The sequence below is a fragment of the Sparus aurata genome, chromosome 19, assembly GCF_900880675.1.
Source record: "Sparus aurata chromosome 19, fSpaAur1.1, whole genome shotgun sequence".
Taxonomy (NCBI): domain Eukaryota; kingdom Metazoa; phylum Chordata; class Actinopteri; order Spariformes; family Sparidae; genus Sparus; species Sparus aurata.
Genome location: NC_044205.1, coordinates 27950645 through 27968114, shown reverse-complemented (window position 1 = coordinate 27968114; position 17470 = coordinate 27950645). Strand labels below are relative to the sequence as shown.

Genomic DNA, 17470 nt, shown 5'->3' with positions numbered 1-17470 from the left:
AAATGTGTTTTATGAAATGTGTTTTATAAAAAAGGAAGCCCGAGGCCCGACCCGACCCGGACCATTTGCCTATTTTTTTTTGGCCCGAATTCGGTCCAAACGGGGTCTGGTCGGGTTTGTCGGGCCAGGCCGACCCGTTGAGAACTCTAGCTCCCGCTCAAACTGTAAACAGTGGCAGAGAACAGACAACAACAACAGAGACGAATGCCCCACCATTGCCCACGTCAAAGAGAAGACATAAGTAGATTGATGAAGAAAGCAGTGTAAAAACAAAGAACTGGACCGAGTCAGAGAGAAAACTAGGATAAATATCTGAGCATCATTTCAGAGGTGGAGGAGCTGCAGGATCTGTAAGGACTTTTCTGCAGGACAGGTAAGGACCCCTGCTTGTTGTATGTTTCATTCTATGTTTTAACCACGAAGCTGAGTAATACTTGCAATAGCGTATATCACTTAGCACTTTAAGATTATATCACTTTGAGATTTGTTTAAATGTAAAGTGCATTACAAATTAAATGTATGATTATTATTATTATTGTTATTATAATATCGCTGTACAATGTTGCTGTCGAGCTGAATTTGTTTATAGAACTAAAGTTCATGCTTCAGAAAGGCAGCATGGTGATGATGATCACCTGAGTGATTACCTGTTAACTTTGTCTACAGCGATGTGAGGAATATTGTTTGTTACTCTGGATATCTACAGTGATCTGCATGAGGCACTCCTTATTGTAATAGAGCTGAACAGTGAGGTTCCGGAAGTTAAAATGCCATTCATATTCTGCATAGAGATTTCGATCATTGGCCATAATGTCGTAACCATCCAAAGTAGACTCACCACGAGTTATCAGACTGTCAAACGATGACATATGATCCTGTAGAAGCCACAAGTCCGTATGATATTAACCTTGTTTTAAGAAAAACATGCTTTATTTGCGATGTCATGCAGAAGTACTACACTACCCACAATCCTATAGTGTAAAAGCAACGTATCTGATTGGTGGAGCTTGCTGTTACCATGGAAATGTTTACAGAATCTGCAAATTTCATGTTAGCTCGTTACTGCTAACACTGAACTCTACGATCGTTTACCAGCCTCCATGATTTCACTTTCTGACCTGCTGCGTTCATTTAGAGATGAGGATAAGAGTTTCTGAAGGGTTCAGCTGAACATGAAATTTGCAGGTTTGGTAAACATTTCCATGGTAACAGCGAGCTCCACCAATCAGAGACGTTGCTGTTACATTCACAGTGGTTTATGGGATGAGTAGTTCCTTTATTCTTAAGATAATTATGTACACAGTCTTGTACCTTTGCTTTTTTCTCTGTTTTCCAACATTTTTTTTGTGCCGAATTTAATGTTTTTTGGTCATTATTCATCTCCTAGCTGATTGGCTTGGCTCCAGGCCTAAAACTCTTAATATACAGATTTTATGAACAGTCAATGGAGTAAATGAATGGCAAATTCACTTCCGGAGCCGGAGCCATTAAAAAAGAAGTGGGCGGTCACTGTTGAGCTCTATTTAGTTGTATTGGTCAGAAATAGAACAATCAGGGCTTATCAGGGCTGTTGTTGTTATTTTGAATGCGCCATCTTGGTTATCTGGCTTCCTCTGTTACCATGGTTACAAGTCTGCTCGTGCATGGCAGGCTCCTCTGTGGGAGGGGCTTTGAAGGACTGACCTGTTAGCGGTATTATTCAAATAAGTCCACTTTATTCTCAAAACTCCAGACTGCAGCTTTAAGTGATGTTTAAATGTCATTATTAAACTAAAGGGTGATTTAAGGGTGGGTATATGCTTTAACACCATAAACTCGGCACTCACTCCAACACATAGAAGTCCAGTGGTTGTGGTTCCGTCAGCGCTGAAAACTCACAGCAAAATCTCCCCCGACAGGAAAACAACACAGAAAGTATAAATATAGTGTTACCAGGTCCGCCCCCTTCACTGAGGAAATGTGTCAGTTACCGGCACACATGAGCAACACTGATGGAGGAATCTGTGCGTAAAAGTCCGCCTGCGTCCTCTGACAAGATCCAAAGAGGGACTACAGCTGTCCGAACCGACCGGTGAAGAGAACACACCGAACCCAGAGAGACTCCTGAAGACAGTAAGAGACAACACTGACGGCTACACACACACACACACACACACACACACACACACACACACACAGTTACTTCACAGACTTTTATTTTTACAGGATGACTTTGTCTCTGGTCGTACGACAGATTTGAGAGAACTGGACTATGTTAACTGGTCCACCGAACGCGTCTGTGGTTGTTATGTGGTTTTCCTGTTGATCCGTTTTATTTCATCATCTTCTGTAAAAACCAGCAGCTTTGATACAGCGACTGAACGTTAGACATGTTTCCTCAAACAGGAGCCAAAACGCAGTTCAGCTCTGTTTGGACAGAGAAATCCTGAACAAAGAGGCATGTCCGAGGAGAACTACGTCATCACTTCCTCAACATCTGTTGAGCAAGAAAACCACAGAAGCATGCAGCTGACAGTAACATCAGTCAGCTGAGTACTGAATACATTTTATTTATAAGTGTTTGAGTCGCTGAGCTCTGGAACAGTGTGGTCAAAGTTTAAATGTTAAAAAAGGAGAACATTTTCAGACATCTGTCCTTTTTAAAGTGGGCGTTTCTGTAGAATGACAGAAAACATAAATGTAATTAAACAAAACATTATATCAATGTAATTAAAGCAGTTTTTGAGGAACAGCAGCTGTTTCCTAAAGTCTTATTGCAGGTTTCCACACATTTAGATGCCAAAACGATGGTATGAAACGCATCCTCTCTCTTCTAGTGTCAGTGATCAATATATTATTGATTATCAACAGTGTTATAAGTAGTTAACATTTAAGATGTGATTTTAAAGTCTAAAACAACTTTTAAAGGAATTTATTTTTCAATCCTATGCTTTATTTTAGGCTCTGGGACCAGAAGAAAAACTCAAAGCTGTTATAAAAGTTTCTATTTGAGATCGAGTTGTAAAAAGGAAAAGAAGAGATGGAGCAAACAGAGGGAGCACCTTCTCCTCCTCCTCCTCCTCCTACTCCTCCTCCTCCTCACCCTGCTCAGCATGATACAGACTGTGGTAAGCAATCAGATGACTCACCAGAGACTGAAGAGGAAGAGCTGACGAAAGATGGAGATGAGTCGTTACACAAAAATCAAGGAGGTCAAACTTCAGTCTCAGAAAATCAGATGACTGCAGATGAGAAGTGTTTAGAGGAAGGTGTTCAAGATGAACTGCCGAGATCTGCCTCCTCTTCCTCTTTCCCTGTTTTTGAGTCATCCAGTGTGATCAGGGGGGGTATTCTTCCTTCTCTTTCACGCAAACAAAAAGTTGTTGTCAAAGGGTCCAGACCTGAAAAAAAATCAAAAGGACAAGTGACTCACAATATACCACCTTCCCCAGGCCCATCTACATCAAACTGGAATGATGTACCTAGAATATTATGTAAACATGCATCTGCAGGATATTCTCCTTCTCCTTACATCCCTAGTTTTGATTCTGGTGAGTTAATCCTTGGAGACAGTAAGAAAACATATCCCACTGCAGCAGATCCTCCACCAGGACACAGTCAGGATGATACCAGGGGAACTGAGCTGTATGCAACAGCTGGTCTGTCCACCTTTCAGCCCTCCACCAAAGAGTCCAAAGATTCAGACTCCTATGCATTTTATGACAGAGAAAATCGAGTTGGTAGCACAGTGGGTGGTCATGGTATACCGCCAAGACAAAAAGTCAGCAGTTTGCTCCCCGGAACTTTCTCCGCTGCCGTTGTTTACGGGACACCCAGTGTGTACAGGGGGGATGGTCTTCCTTCTCCCTCACAAAAACAACGGCTCAGCACTGTTTTCCAAGGGTCCAGACCTAGAGAGAAATCGAAAGGACAAGCGACTCACAATATATTTTCCTCGACTACATTAAACTGGAATAATGCCCAAAGTTCGTATATACCATCATTTGAAAGGGAGCCCGCAGGATATTCTCCCTCTCTTTACATCCCACCCATTGAACATTTACCTACCATCTCTGATTGGAGAACCAGAAAAAAAATTGGGGCTTCCTCTAGTTTTGATCCAACTGATGAGTTAATCCTTGGAGAGAGTAAGAAAACGTATCCCACTGCAGCAGATCTTACACCAGGACACAGTCAGGATGATACCAGGAGAACTGAGCTGCATGCAGCAGCTGGTCCGTCCACCTTTCAGCCCTCCACCACAGACGACAAAGATTCATACTCATTTTATGACAGAGGAAAGGGAGTTGAGTCATACAGTAGCACAGTGGTTGGTCATGATAAACCGGACCCAGGCCTGTCAAATGAAAGGTGGGCCATAGGATATTCTCCTTCTCTCTCCCATCTCCCATCCTATGACAACCAATGTAGCTCTCAGTCATCCCTCCATCTTCCATTCTCAGACCATCATCTATTCTCTTCACAATATGCGAAGTATGTACCTAAGGTGACTGCTGCTACTGATTCCTCTGACTACATGTTAGCTCGACCTTCACCTGGTCCACTCAGAGAAACAGTGATGAAGACTCTCTCCACTGCATCAGATGCTACACCAGGACACAGTCAGGATGATACCAGGAGAACTGAGCTGCATGCAACAGCTGGTCCATCCACCCTTCAGATCTCCACCAAAGAGGACAAAGATTTAGACTCATTTTATGACAGAGCAAAGGGAGTTGAGTCATACGGTAGCACAGTGAATGTTCGTGATAAACTGCCAAGACAAGAAGTCACCGGTTTGTTTTCCAGTTTTGCCTCCACTTGCTCTTTCCCTGTTTATGGATCATCCAGTGTAATCAGGGGGGATGGTCTTCCTTCTCCTTTAGTCAAAAATCAAAAGAGGCTCAAAGTATTTTCCCAGTTGTCTGCTGTAGAAAACTTGACTGGACCAGTGCCTTACAATGCTGACCCAGGCCTGTTATATGTTTCCCCTTTTTCCTCGCCTACATCAAGCTGGAATAATGCCCAAAGTCCATATATACCATCATATGAAAGGGCACACACAGAACATTCTCCTTCTCTTAACAACCCACCCATTGAACGTTTACCTACCGACTCGGATTGGAGAATGGGAAAACAAATGAGAGCTTCCACTTGTTTTTATTCAACTGATGAGTTAATCCTTGGAGAGAGTAAGAAAACGTATCCCACTGCAGCAGATGCTACACCAGGACACAGTCAGGATGATACCAGGAGAACTGAGCTGTATGAAACAGCTGGTCCATCCACCTTTCAGCCCTCCACCAAAGAGGACAAAGATTCAGACTCTGCTAGTTTTTATGACAGAGAAAAGGGAGTTGAGTTATTTGGTAACACAGTGGATGTTTATGATAAACCGCCAACAACAATCATGAACAGTACGCCTCATGTTGAACCATGGACTAAAAGCAGTGCCCAGGATCTCAAAGTATCCATCAGTGGAGAAAAACAGAAAGAACAGGCCACCCACAATGTACTACCTCAACCAGGACTGTTATATGAAGGATTAGTCGGAGCACATCGTCCTCTTCATGGTCTCCAATCCTATGACAATCCACCTCCCAGGTATCAGTCCATCCTCAAAAGTGCATTCCATTTTCCACGTTCTTCCTACGCGTCCACCGCTGGAGCATATGCTAGGCCAGGACACAGTCAGGATGATACCAGGGAATCAGCCAGTCCAGGGAAGCTATTACTTGGAACATCAGGCAGTGGATATTGTCTGCCTGCTTCCAGTTCAACACAATTACACTCTGACCCTCAAAAGCCTGAATGTAGTGCCAAAGGAGAAATGTTTCCACCTGCTACTGCTGGGAACTTCTCAACTGAAAACCTTCACCTTAAACAGCATTCACCTCTCTCTCGTTCTAATCACACATCCTCACTGAGTCAAGTACCCTCTGCTAAGAACAGCACCTTAACACAGGCTGAATACGTGTCCAACATGTCATTGGACTTATCTACAAAGCATCCTACAGCTGATACTGAGTCCTGTGACTACACGTTAGCTCGACCTTCACCTGGTCCACTCAGAGAAACAGGACTGATAACGACTCTCTCCACTGCAGCAGATGCTACACCAGGACACAGTCAGGATGATACCAGGAGAACTGAGCTGCATGCAGCAGCTGGTCCGTCCACCTTTCAGCCCTCCACCACAGACGACAAAGATTCATACTCATTTTATGACAGAGGAAAGGGAGTTGAGTCATACGGTAGCACAGTGGTTGGTCATGATAAACCAGACCCAGGCCTGTCAAATGAAAGGTGGGCCATAGGATATTCTCCTTCTCTCTCCCATCTCCCATCCTATGACAACCAATGTAGCTCTCAGTCATCCCTCCATCTTCCATTCTCAGACCATCATCTATTCTCTTCACAATATGCGAAGTATGTACCTAAGGTGACTGCTGCTACTGATTCCTCTGACTACATGTTAGCTCGACCTTCACCTGGTCCACTCAGAGAAACAGTGATGAAGACTCTCTCCACTGCATCAGATGCTACACCAGGACACAGTCAGGATGATACCAGGAGAACAGCCAGTGCAGGGAAGCCATTATTTGGAACATCAGTCAGAGGACATTTTCTGCCTGATTCCAGTTCAACACAAATACACTCTGACCCTCAAAAGCCTGACGGTAGAGCCAGAGAAGAAATGTTTCCACCTGTTACTGCTGAGAACTATTCAACTGAAAAGCCTCTCTTTGCACAGTTGTCATCTCTCTCTCTTTCTTATAACCCATTCTCACTGAGTGAAATACCCAGGACCTTAACACAGGCTGAATACATGTCCAACATGTCATTAGACTTATCTACGAAGCACATACCTAAAATGACTGATGATACTGACTCCTCTGACTCTGATTGTGACACTTCAGAACGCAGCAAAATAAAGTCAGCTGTGAAACATAAAATAAATCAAGAAGCCACAGCTCCAGAAGGAAGAAGAAATCAAAGAAATCTTCCCCTGGTGTTGCTTCTACTGTTGATCAATCTGACTACACGTTAGATCGACCTTCACCTGGTCCACTCAGAGAAACAGGACTGATGAAGACTCTCTCCACTGCATCAGATGCTACACCAGGAAACAGTAAGGATAATAACAGGGAAAATGAACTGCATGAAACAGCTGGTCCATCCACTTTTAAAATACCAGACTATATGAGTAAATCTCCTGCAAAATTATCCGACTTAGATCTAACTTTAGATACTATGGAAGAATTGAGCTGCAGCCCTATATTCTACACTAAAGGTGAAGAAAGTAGATCTGAGATAATGTCTGGGCATTCTGATGACGCAGCTGACAGTGACGTCCTGGTTAAAGTGGAGGAACCTGTTACAGCTGTGAGCTCCTCAGTCACAAACACCCAGCTGACCCGTCCTCACCTCCAGCTGTCCTCAGATCCTGGTTGGAGTCAAAGAGGCTCCAGCTGTTTGCCTCGTTCTCACAGCGTTCCCTCACTGAGTCAAATAAGCTGTGCAGAGAACAAGACCTTCAGACCATCACAGAGCTTACCTGACATGCTGTTAAAAAGCAGCTTTGAGGGGTTTACACCTGATATCACTGTTGATGAGGATGATGAAAGCTACCGGTTCCTGTGCTCCTGCCCAGGCCTGTACCAGTGCAGTGTGACGGGCCTGGTGTTCCACATGGAGGGAGAAGGGGACGTGGTTTACAGGATTGTCTCTTGGGACAGGAGGCTACTGGCCCAACATCACAAGAAGCCTGCAGGACCCCTGTTTGACATCAAATGTCTGCAGCAGTCTGTGTGTCGGCTTCATCTCCCACACTGTGAGATTCCATCCACAGCTGGATGTCCATTCTTGTCAGTCGCTCACCTGAATGATGAGGGCATCGAGTTCATCCCCCCTCATAAGATAACAGAAACTCATGTGATCATCAACATCTCAGGGTTTTCTGGTTATGGTAACGTCAAGGATGAAGACTCACCTCCTGAGCCGGTCCGAGCGCTGGTTCTGCTGTTCTACAGGCCCCCAAATGATCAAGATCTTGAATCTCTTCTCAATGTGTTGATGCTACCAGGTAACGTCGTGCTCAGTGATGTGCGGCGCACCAGGAAGAAACATGTTGGAGATGAGCTCTACATAGAGACATCCCCATACTGTGAGTTGCTGCCAGGGCAGGAATACACACTGTCCACTTGTCCTGAAGACGACTCAGTTCTAGTTCAACCAACAACAACAAAATTTCACAGTGACAACTATGACAACTACTTTACATCATTCCAGGTGGATTTGGAGAAAATCCTGAAACATATTAAAGTGTTTCTGAGAGACCCCAACAGACACAGTGTCTGGGAGAGACGAGTTTGTCTTTCATCTGCTGGACTAACAAAGTCCTGTAGACAGAGCGCTCTGAATCTGCCTTCACACGAGAAGCTGTTTGACATACGGAGCAGCTTCATCGAGGGGATATCAGGACCTGTTCTCAAGAGTCTGCTGGACAAACTGTTTGAGAAAAAGGTGCTGACTGATTCTGAGAGGGAGTCAGCGGACGAGATGCAAAACAAAAGAGACAAAGCTCGTTTTGTTATCGACACAGTGAGGATGAAAGGTGAAGCTGCCAGTTCAGAGATGATCGAGTTCCTCTGTGAGGTCGACCCCTTCCTCTGTGAACATCTTGGGCTGATCTGAAGCTCAATGAACAGGTGATGCAGGCAGAACACTGTCGGCCTGGTGTTTATAGAGAAGGGTTTCCCAAGAACTTCTTTTCTGGTACTCTGAACACCTTTCCCAAAACTTAGAGCTCAAACCCAGAACTATAACAACCAAACCAGAACCCTGACCTCCTTCACAGATCTCTGACCTTAATCCCAGAACTCTGAGTCCAAAGTAAGAGTAAGGAGAAAAAAGTCATAACTCCAAGACGTATTGTAGATATGGACAGTTTTAAAATGTGGAATCTATTTAATATTTTTTAACTAATGAATCTTTATGACATGTTTCACTAAATATATGTCTGTTTCACTGTTTTTATTTTGTTTATCAACTGATTCTTTGATCACTGAGTCTTCGTATTGATTTCAGCACTTTTGTCTGTTTATTTTCTTACATTCTGTGTTTGTTGCTGTCGTGTTGATTTCTGTAAAGTCCCCAACAAGAACCAGGTGTCTTTAAATCTGAACTCCAGCTAAAATCTAATGGGACTCCTCAGGTACAGCAGGTAGAGCGTCTGTATTCAGGCAGCCCTTTTATTTAGATGTCACTTATTGTCAGTAGTGTCAGTAACACTGTGACTCTGCAGCTGAGTCACATTGATTCCAGGTGAGATCATGACCTCATGTGGGTGAAGAGAAACAACACTTTTCAGCCTGGTGTGAGTCTTTAAATTCATCTTAAAGGAACTTAATGTCCCTCCTCTTATTCTGTTGTACAATAAATGATCTCATCTTACTGTGTCTCAAAATAACAGCTGTTTTTAGTTGATGTTATACCTTCATCAGCCAGCAGGGGGAGTCACCTGCTGGTTCATAATGTGAGAGCTGTTTGGACTGAGTCAGAACTTTACTGTCATGAAACCAGATGAGTGGCTTCTGTTTAAAACACTGCTCTGACAAATAAGCACATGTATGTAAAAGTTAATATCCTTTAGTACTAATATTGTTTAAGTCTCAGGTGTTGGATGATTTGTTTCCAGTGGGTGAAAAAGGAACAAAAAAAGGAAGAACCCATGTTTTTGTACTGAGTATCATTGTGACTGTATCACTGAATATTCATGTCAGTAAATACTCTCTAATATTGAAACTGACGGTGGTCTCAAAAGTGCATTTCTTGTTGGACTATAAGATTGAAATTTGTCTCATTTTGGATACGGAATGATTTACATTCATGAATATTTATGAAACTGAATTGAAGACATTTTAAGGCTGTTTAAAGGATCTTTGCTGTTGTCAAACCGACAGGAGGATTTATTGGTGTATCATGGATGTATTAAGAGATTAGTAGTTGTGCATTAAAGTCATTAAGTGGTAACACCATCTGTGACCACAGTACTCAGTAGATCACACCAGATTTGAACACAAAGCTGTCTCAGTTCATATTTCAGCTGAAATGTCTGTTGTAATTTCTATTAAAGATATCTGGTCTGTTTGTTGAATGTCTGCTTGGCTGGTCTGAACAAACAACAGCTGGATGTAAATCTCTCCGCAGGTCCAGAATCTGCTGTGGCAAATAATTCATCCACCTTGTGAGTTTCTTTATAAAACTTTGATGTGAAAACTGACCAGCTCACGTTGTGGGCTGTTGTGATTGAAATTGGAGAACTTCACTAACACTCATCTATGCTGAAAAAACACATGGACGCACTTATTAAGTTTGATTTCAAGACCTTCAGGGTAAACCCTGTTTCTGGTTCATATTCTGGCCTGATGTGACTCATTTAACTCCATATTTCTGATATTAGCTACAAGTCTTGACAGATAAATGGACAACATTTTATTTTTCAGCACTTGAATGAACCATTTATGCTCGTCATTGTGAATATCAGGTCACAGTCAGGACACTCAAAACGAACTGTGACAGTAATCACCAGCTCATACTTTATTTGATTGAATGTATAGATCTGCGACAGACAAGTTTTCAGTCTAATAACCATAGGCGGAAATCCCAGGGGGGACAGGGGGGAAGATTTAGTCCCCCCCTCCCATTCCTAGAAATGGTTGAGTCCACCCTACACTCTTTCCAATGGGCGGAGCTAGCAGCTGCAGCAGCGTATGGGCGGAGCCTGCTACTCACACCGTGCTTGGCGTGGTAAGAGGTGTGTATACCACACAGACATAGTTACATTAGTTACAACACACATCCCATTTACAAAAAGCGGCAGGTCCAGGCTGTCTGCAACATTTATCCTGCATTGTTCAAAAGCCTACTCAATTACGAGTGCTGTTAAGCTAAGTTAGAAGCTACAGATAGTGATAGTCACAGACAGAGAGGAGAGAGAGGGAGAGGACGGGACAAGAGCAGTAATAATTATTTTTGTCATTTTAAAAGACTGTCTGGATATAAATGTCAGAATCAGATATTACTGACATTTTAGATTTATTTCCAGGAAGGTTTTATCCAGTTATCCAGAGTTAATTGTCTTGAAATATGTTCAGTTAACTAGTAGATACTGTATCTACTTTGTTTTAAAACAGATTTTTTTCATTTCTGAGCCAAATGTTGCAGTCCCTGTCAATCTCCAATTCAATTATCACAACTTCATGAATTTTCAACAGATTTTTTTAGCAGTATTGTCGCAAGTGTGAGATCCTATTATTACGCATGATATTCATTCTGGAGTTGTACACATTTGACAGTAAAAAATATTACTGCCACCTTCCACCTAATACCTTTGTTTTGTATTGCTGGGTGAATAAACAAGAACTGGTATACAGGTAGGGTAAGGACTAATACAGTATAATGCAAATATTGTAATTATCATTACTTTTGATAAAAAATTTTAAACATTTGATTTGAACATGCTGACAGTGCAAGAGTGCAACACTGCGAGAGAGAGAAAATAGTATGATAAATAATCTGATATCTTTCATCTGGAAAAAGGCAGTTATCTGATTATGACAAATCTGATAAACAAACTTAGATGTTTGCCTGATAATTAGTTTATTCATTGCATGTGTACATGTTAATTTGATTTAAATCATTTGGTTTTAAGTCTAGACATGTGCAGGTGGACTCAGCCAGTGCTAGGAAAGGTCTTCTGCCTGCCTGTTGGAGAGATAGAGAGACTAAAGCATCAAATTGTAGTAAAAGATGCTGTATAAAAGACAGGCTACAACTTTTAGTCCTTGTCCCCCCTTGGAATTATTCTCCAATATTTTACTGTTTATTGTCCCCCCCAACTATGAAATGGGATTTTCACCCCTGCTAATAACAGATGTATGGCTGCACATTAAAGGTTCCATTTGTAAGATGATTGATTACTGAGTCTCTTTCTCAACTGGTCAAATACTGACGCTTTGTGTTGGTAGGTCGTAAACTGTAGACATCATCAAGTATCAAACAGCACGCTAACATCAAACATATGAAGCGTCAGTGATCAGTCAGAATCAGGTGGTGAACGTCATAAAAATCACAGTCTGCATTCAAGATATTTGGTTTAAAAAAATGATCTGAAATGGATTCAACAATGAAACACTGTCCATATCTAAACTTCATCAAAGATCTGGGAAAGAAGTTTGAGTTCCTGGAAAATGGGTCAGAGATGAATCTGAGGTCAGGGTTCTAACTTGGTCTCAGAGTTCTGAGAGGAAGGTCAGAGTTCTAGGAAAAGAGCTGAAGTTCAGGGATTGAAGTCAGAGTTCAGTGTTTGTGCTCAGATCAGTTTCTAACCACCAGGACAACATGATCATGATCAGATCAGCCCAAGATGTTCACAGAGGAAGGGGTCGACCTCACAGAGGAACTCGATCATCTCTGAACTGGCAGCTTCACCTTTCATCCTCACTATGTCGATAACAAAACGAGCTTTGTCTCCTCTGTTTTGCATCTCGTCCGCTGACTCCCTCTCAGAATCAGTCAGCACCTTTTTCTCAAACAGTTTGTCCAGCAGACTCTTGAGAACAGGTCATGATATCCCCTCGATGAAGCTGCTCCGTATGTCAAACAGCTTCTCGTGTGAAGGCAGATTCAGAGTGCTCTGTCTACAGGACTTTGTTAGTCCAGCTGATGAAAGACAAACTCGTCTCTCCCAGACACTGTGTCTGTTGGTGTCTCTCAGAAACAGTTTAATATGTTTCAGGATTTTCTCCAAATCCACCTCAAATGATGTAAAGTAGTTGTCATAGTTGTCACTGTGAAATTTTGCTGTTGTTGGTTGAACTAGAACCGAGTCGTCTTCAGGACAAGTGGACAGTGTGTATTCCTGCTTTGGCAGCAACTCACAGTATGGGGATGTTCCTATGTAGAGCTCATGTCCTACTAAGCTCTTCCGGGTGCGTTGCACATTTCGGACTGAGACGTTACCTGGTAGCATCAACACATTGAGAAGAGATTCAAGATCTTGATCATCTGCAGGCCTGTAGAACAGCAGAACCAGCGCTCGGATCGGGACGTGTGGCGATGCTTCATCTCTAACATTACCATAACCAGAAAACCCTGAGATGTTGATGATCACATGAGTTTCTGTTATCTTATGAGGGGGGATGAACTCGATGCTCTCATCATTCAGGTGAGCGACTGACAAGAATGGACATCCAGCTGTGGATGGGATCTCACAGTGTGGGAGATGAAGCCGACACACAGACTGCTGCAGACATTTGATGTCAAACAGGGGTCCTGCAGGCTTCTTGTGATGTTGGGCCAGTAGCCTCCTGTCCCAAGAGACAATCCTGTAAACCACGTCCCCTTCTCCCTCCATGTGGAACACCAGGCTCGTCACACTGCACTGGTACAGGCCTGGGCAGGAGCACAGGAACCGGTAGCTTTCATCAGTCGTCATCAACAGTGATATCAGGTGTAAACTCCTCAAAGCTGCTTCTTTACAGCATGTCAGGTAAGCTCTGTGATGGTCTGAAGGTCTTGTTCTCTGCACAGCTTATTTGACCAGGATCTGAGGACAGCTGGAGGTGAGGACGGGTCGGCTGGGTGTTTGTGACTGAGGAGCTCACAGCTGTAACAGGTGCTTCCATTTTAACCGATCTATTTTCTGCACTTTCAGTGTAGAATTCAGGGCTGCGGCTACGACTGTTGCAGCCTAAAGGGGCGTTCAGACCGAACGCGATAGACGCGAATGGAGCGGCAACTCTACATTGAAAATCAATGTAAATGGCGCGATGACACGCGATTCAGGCGACGGCGGCGCGAATGGAGCGTCTGGTGCGGCACGAATGAAGCGTCTGAAGCGTCTGGAGCGTCTGGCGCGGCGCGAATGAAGCGTCTGAAGCGTCTGGAGCGTCTGGCGCGGCGCGAATGAAGCGTCTGAAGCGACATCCAATCAGCGACGAGTTCAAGCCGACGATGTCACTTCCATCACGTACGGTTGTTTACGGTTGCTCAGAGCAACGATGGAGGAGAAGCTAGTTGTAGCTGTGTGTGGGCACCCGGTGCTGTACGACACCGCAACTCACCTCAGACAGATGGACAGGCGCTCCGCAGCTGAGATGGAGTGCCTGTAGTTGGTGTCCAGGCGGGAGATCCTGGCATCGACCCGAGCTAACAGGTCCTCGAACTGGGCTCGGGTCAGCCTGAGGGTACCGATGGAATCGGTCGTCATCCAGACGGAGCTCCTGGAGGAGACAGTGACATTCCCCCAGCACCGTGTGTCTCTGGAGGACTTCATGAATCCAGACACGACGGCGGGTGGTTTTCCGGTGTTTCTGGGACAGCAGGTACAGTGCAGCAACGGTGGTGATTGAGAAATACCGGTTCAAAAATGAGCGGGCAAGCGCGAATGACGCGAATGACGCGAATGAAGCGAATAGTCCAAATGATCACGCGGCGCGAATGGAGCGTCTGGCGCGGCGCGAATTAAGCGTCTGAAGCGATTGTATTCGCGTTTGGTCTGAACGCCCCATAATGTTTTCAGATGATCATCAATACAGACATTGAGAGCCATGAAGGGTTGAAGGGTGTCAACTCCTGACACACCTTCACATTGCAAAGACATCAACTCAGATGCATCTTGTACTCCACTTTCCTTAGTGCAGACAGTTAAGTCATCCTGATCGACTGTCCTACCTTTTTTCTTTCTTCTGTCTCTGAAGTGTCTGGAGTTTCCCTCCCAGGGTTGAGAACTTAAAGAAGATGGGGAGGAAAGAGGGATCACCAAAGGGAGGGGCTGAGGGTAAGTGTCAGTGTTGATAGGGTATGAGGTAGGGTCAAATTCAGATTGCGTAACGGTCTTGGTCTTTGCAAGAGCTATTTGTTCCCGATCAGAAGGCAAGTAGACTTCTATTCCGCTCCTAAAAGAATCTGAGTGTTGTTGAAGGTGAGAACTGACAAGTAGAGAGTCTTCAGTCAAGTTGTTCCCAGCAGTAACAGGTGACAATATTTCTTCTAAAGCACTACATTTGACTCCAAGCTTTATTTTTAAGTGCAATGGAATTCCACATTGACCTTGTGTTAAGCGTTCTCCAGACATTTGAGTGGAACCGTGACCAGTGTCATACCATGGTATAGATTGAAGTCTGGATCCTTTGAGAACCACATGCCTGTTTCCTAGTCCCAGGAATTTGCTAACTGACAGCCCACATGAATTCATATTCATTTTACCAGAAAGCATAGCAGATTGTTTTATGTCTGGGTCACAGTAGACTGCTGAGGATACAGCTCTTTTTATCTCCACAACCTCACTGTTAGTGTTGCTGTAGTAGATAGGACTCCTGTTGAGTAGCTGGTTGAGGCTTGACGATTTCAGCAATTGCTGTTGAAGGCTGAAGACAAATTTTGACATTAAACTACCCTCCTCGGATAACGTATCATCTGCAGTCATCATTTTGTCTGAGATGGAACTTTCACCTGCTTGATTTTTGTATAATAACTTTTCCTTCAGCTCTTCCTGAGTCTCTGGTGTGTCACCTGTCTTCTTACAACTTCCTGCCTCATACCCAGCAGAGACGGCACAACCAGATTTTCCACTTTTTTGTCCCATCTTTTCTGGATTCTTGAAACACCTCTTTCGTGTTGGCTTCTGTGCTTTTCATCTGGCACCGCACACTAAAATAAAGCAGAGCATGAAAAAAATCAAATCCTTTTAAATGTATCATGTTGTTGGCTGTTTTCACATTTACGCTTATGTGCAGGTTACAATTTCGAGAAAGCACACATACACACACACGGTGCAGGTGCAGACTAGTGTGAAATGCCAGTGTGGAATAAAGCTAAAAGCATTTACTGTACCACCGAAATCAGACAAAATAAAAACCTATAGTTCCTATAGAATTCCTTTATTTGTCCACAAACAGGGACATTTCTGAATCGAGTAACCAAAGACGTCAGGGCATTGATCACTCTGTCAGACTGGCCCAGAGAGTTCAACCCAGCCAACATTAGCCAACTGCAGTTACTGCCACTGTGCAGTGAAACGTATAGTTCAGTCGCACACAGGATGTGTTATTGGGTCATAGCTATAGTTCTGGTAACCAGAGCTTCCTCTAAAATGTTGAAGTTTGACAGAGAACATGAAGATGGACATGAAACAAACACTGATCATTTGATCATGAAACCTGATGTAACTCTGTGCAATCGTCAAGTTTAGCAGTAAAATGTCAGAACTACACTGCAGACTGGTTCTCCATTAACAGCAGAGAGAACAGCTGTCTCATATGAACCGGTCCATCACTGTTTGATGAGAATCAGTAGGTCCACACACATGTTCATCTCATAAATGGACGTCATGAATGTAAATATTGCACTTTCACTCCACTACATTTAGGCCGTTTGATCTGATGAGCTACTTGTTACTTTAAAGATTCAGAATATTAACACAAAACACAATAAGCTAATAATAATTAATAATCATTATGGATTACACTACCAAATAGTATATAAAGTATTTACTGATATACACGTGATTCTGAAATGTAAGATTGACATGTAATGTACAGAGATAGAAGATGAAATGTAATCATCCATGTAAACTCTGTAGCTTGCATGTTACCACATGTGGAAGAAGAAAGTGTTTCTATCAATACACTGGTGATGGTAGTTCCTCTCTACTGTGTCGACCGTTGATGAGTTTACGTATCATTCCTTTAAAATGAAAGTCGTTCCTACAGAAGAGAAACTTTTGGATTTTGGAAGTATCGATCCGCACAACACATTGATCTGTGTGTGATTAATACATCAACATAAATAAAATTTACAAAACTTACTGCCATTTTTGTCAAAAACTGTGCGTGTGTGTTTGTGTGTGTTTCAGTGTGTGTAAACATCAGTATCTCTTACTGTCTTCAGGAGTCCCTCCAGGTCAGTGTGTTGTCTTCACCGGTGGGTTTGGACTGCTGTAGTCCCTTGTTGGATCTGATCAGAGGAAGATTTCTCCGTCTCTGTTGTTCATGTGTGTCTATGACTGACACCTGTAGGCTTACACGATGTACCTCAGGCTTCCGTGTCATGTTGCTGAAGGGTATTTCCAGCATACATGGCACTTCCATGGTAACATCAAACATCATTTTAAAAGCTTAACATGTTCACAAAAAAGCTGAAAAGCATTTTTTCACCCTCACTCATTAAATCTCACCTGGAACTATAATAACAGTGTCGCTTTCCTCTGACAAGACTCGACTCTTTCACAGGTTTATGTCTCTATTTATTACTATAAGGCTGAAAACACACAAACATCTATGAAAACCTTTAAATCCTGCAGATCTGCTACATTGCAAGAACTTTCTAACCTCCACCTGAGACACAATCATCTCATTTTCTGTGCCATAAATATTAATTTTCTTCGTCCCCCCCCCGTTTATGGTGCAAATATGATTAGAAACTT

At 43.2% G+C, this 17470-nt stretch overlaps 1 protein-coding gene, 1 long non-coding RNA gene and 1 pseudogene across 2 annotated transcripts; 1 reads left to right on the top strand and 2 right to left on the bottom strand.

The window, feature by feature from the left end:
- Positions 1–2270: 2270 nt before the first annotated feature.
- On the bottom strand, positions 2271–3911 carry LOC115570009 (uncharacterized). Its single transcript, XR_003981669.1, has 3 exons — positions 3512–3911; positions 3129–3380; positions 2271–2654 (listed from the first exon to the last, which is right to left on the bottom strand). It is a non-coding gene; the product is annotated as an uncharacterized LOC115570009 (long non-coding RNA).
- Positions 3912–7203: 3292 nt separating this feature from the next.
- On the top strand, positions 7204–9786 carry LOC115569925 (NACHT, LRR and PYD domains-containing protein 1b allele 2-like). Its single transcript, XM_030398159.1, has one exon. It carries the CDS (start codon positions 7234–7236, stop codon positions 8674–8676), a length of 1443 nt encoding a protein of 480 aa, XP_030254019.1. The 5' UTR covers positions 7204–7233; the 3' UTR covers positions 8677–9786.
- A 2331-nt stretch (positions 9787–12117) lies between these two features.
- LOC115569940 (uncharacterized) lies at positions 12118–13529 on the bottom strand (annotated as a pseudogene).
- Positions 13530–17470: the final 3941 nt, after the last annotated feature.

Excerpts from the sequence above, each read along its gene's own strand:
- LOC115569925 (XM_030398159.1), top strand. The coding sequence starts at position 7,234 with ATGGAAGAATTGAGCTGCAGCCCTATATTCTACACTAAAGGTGAAGAA.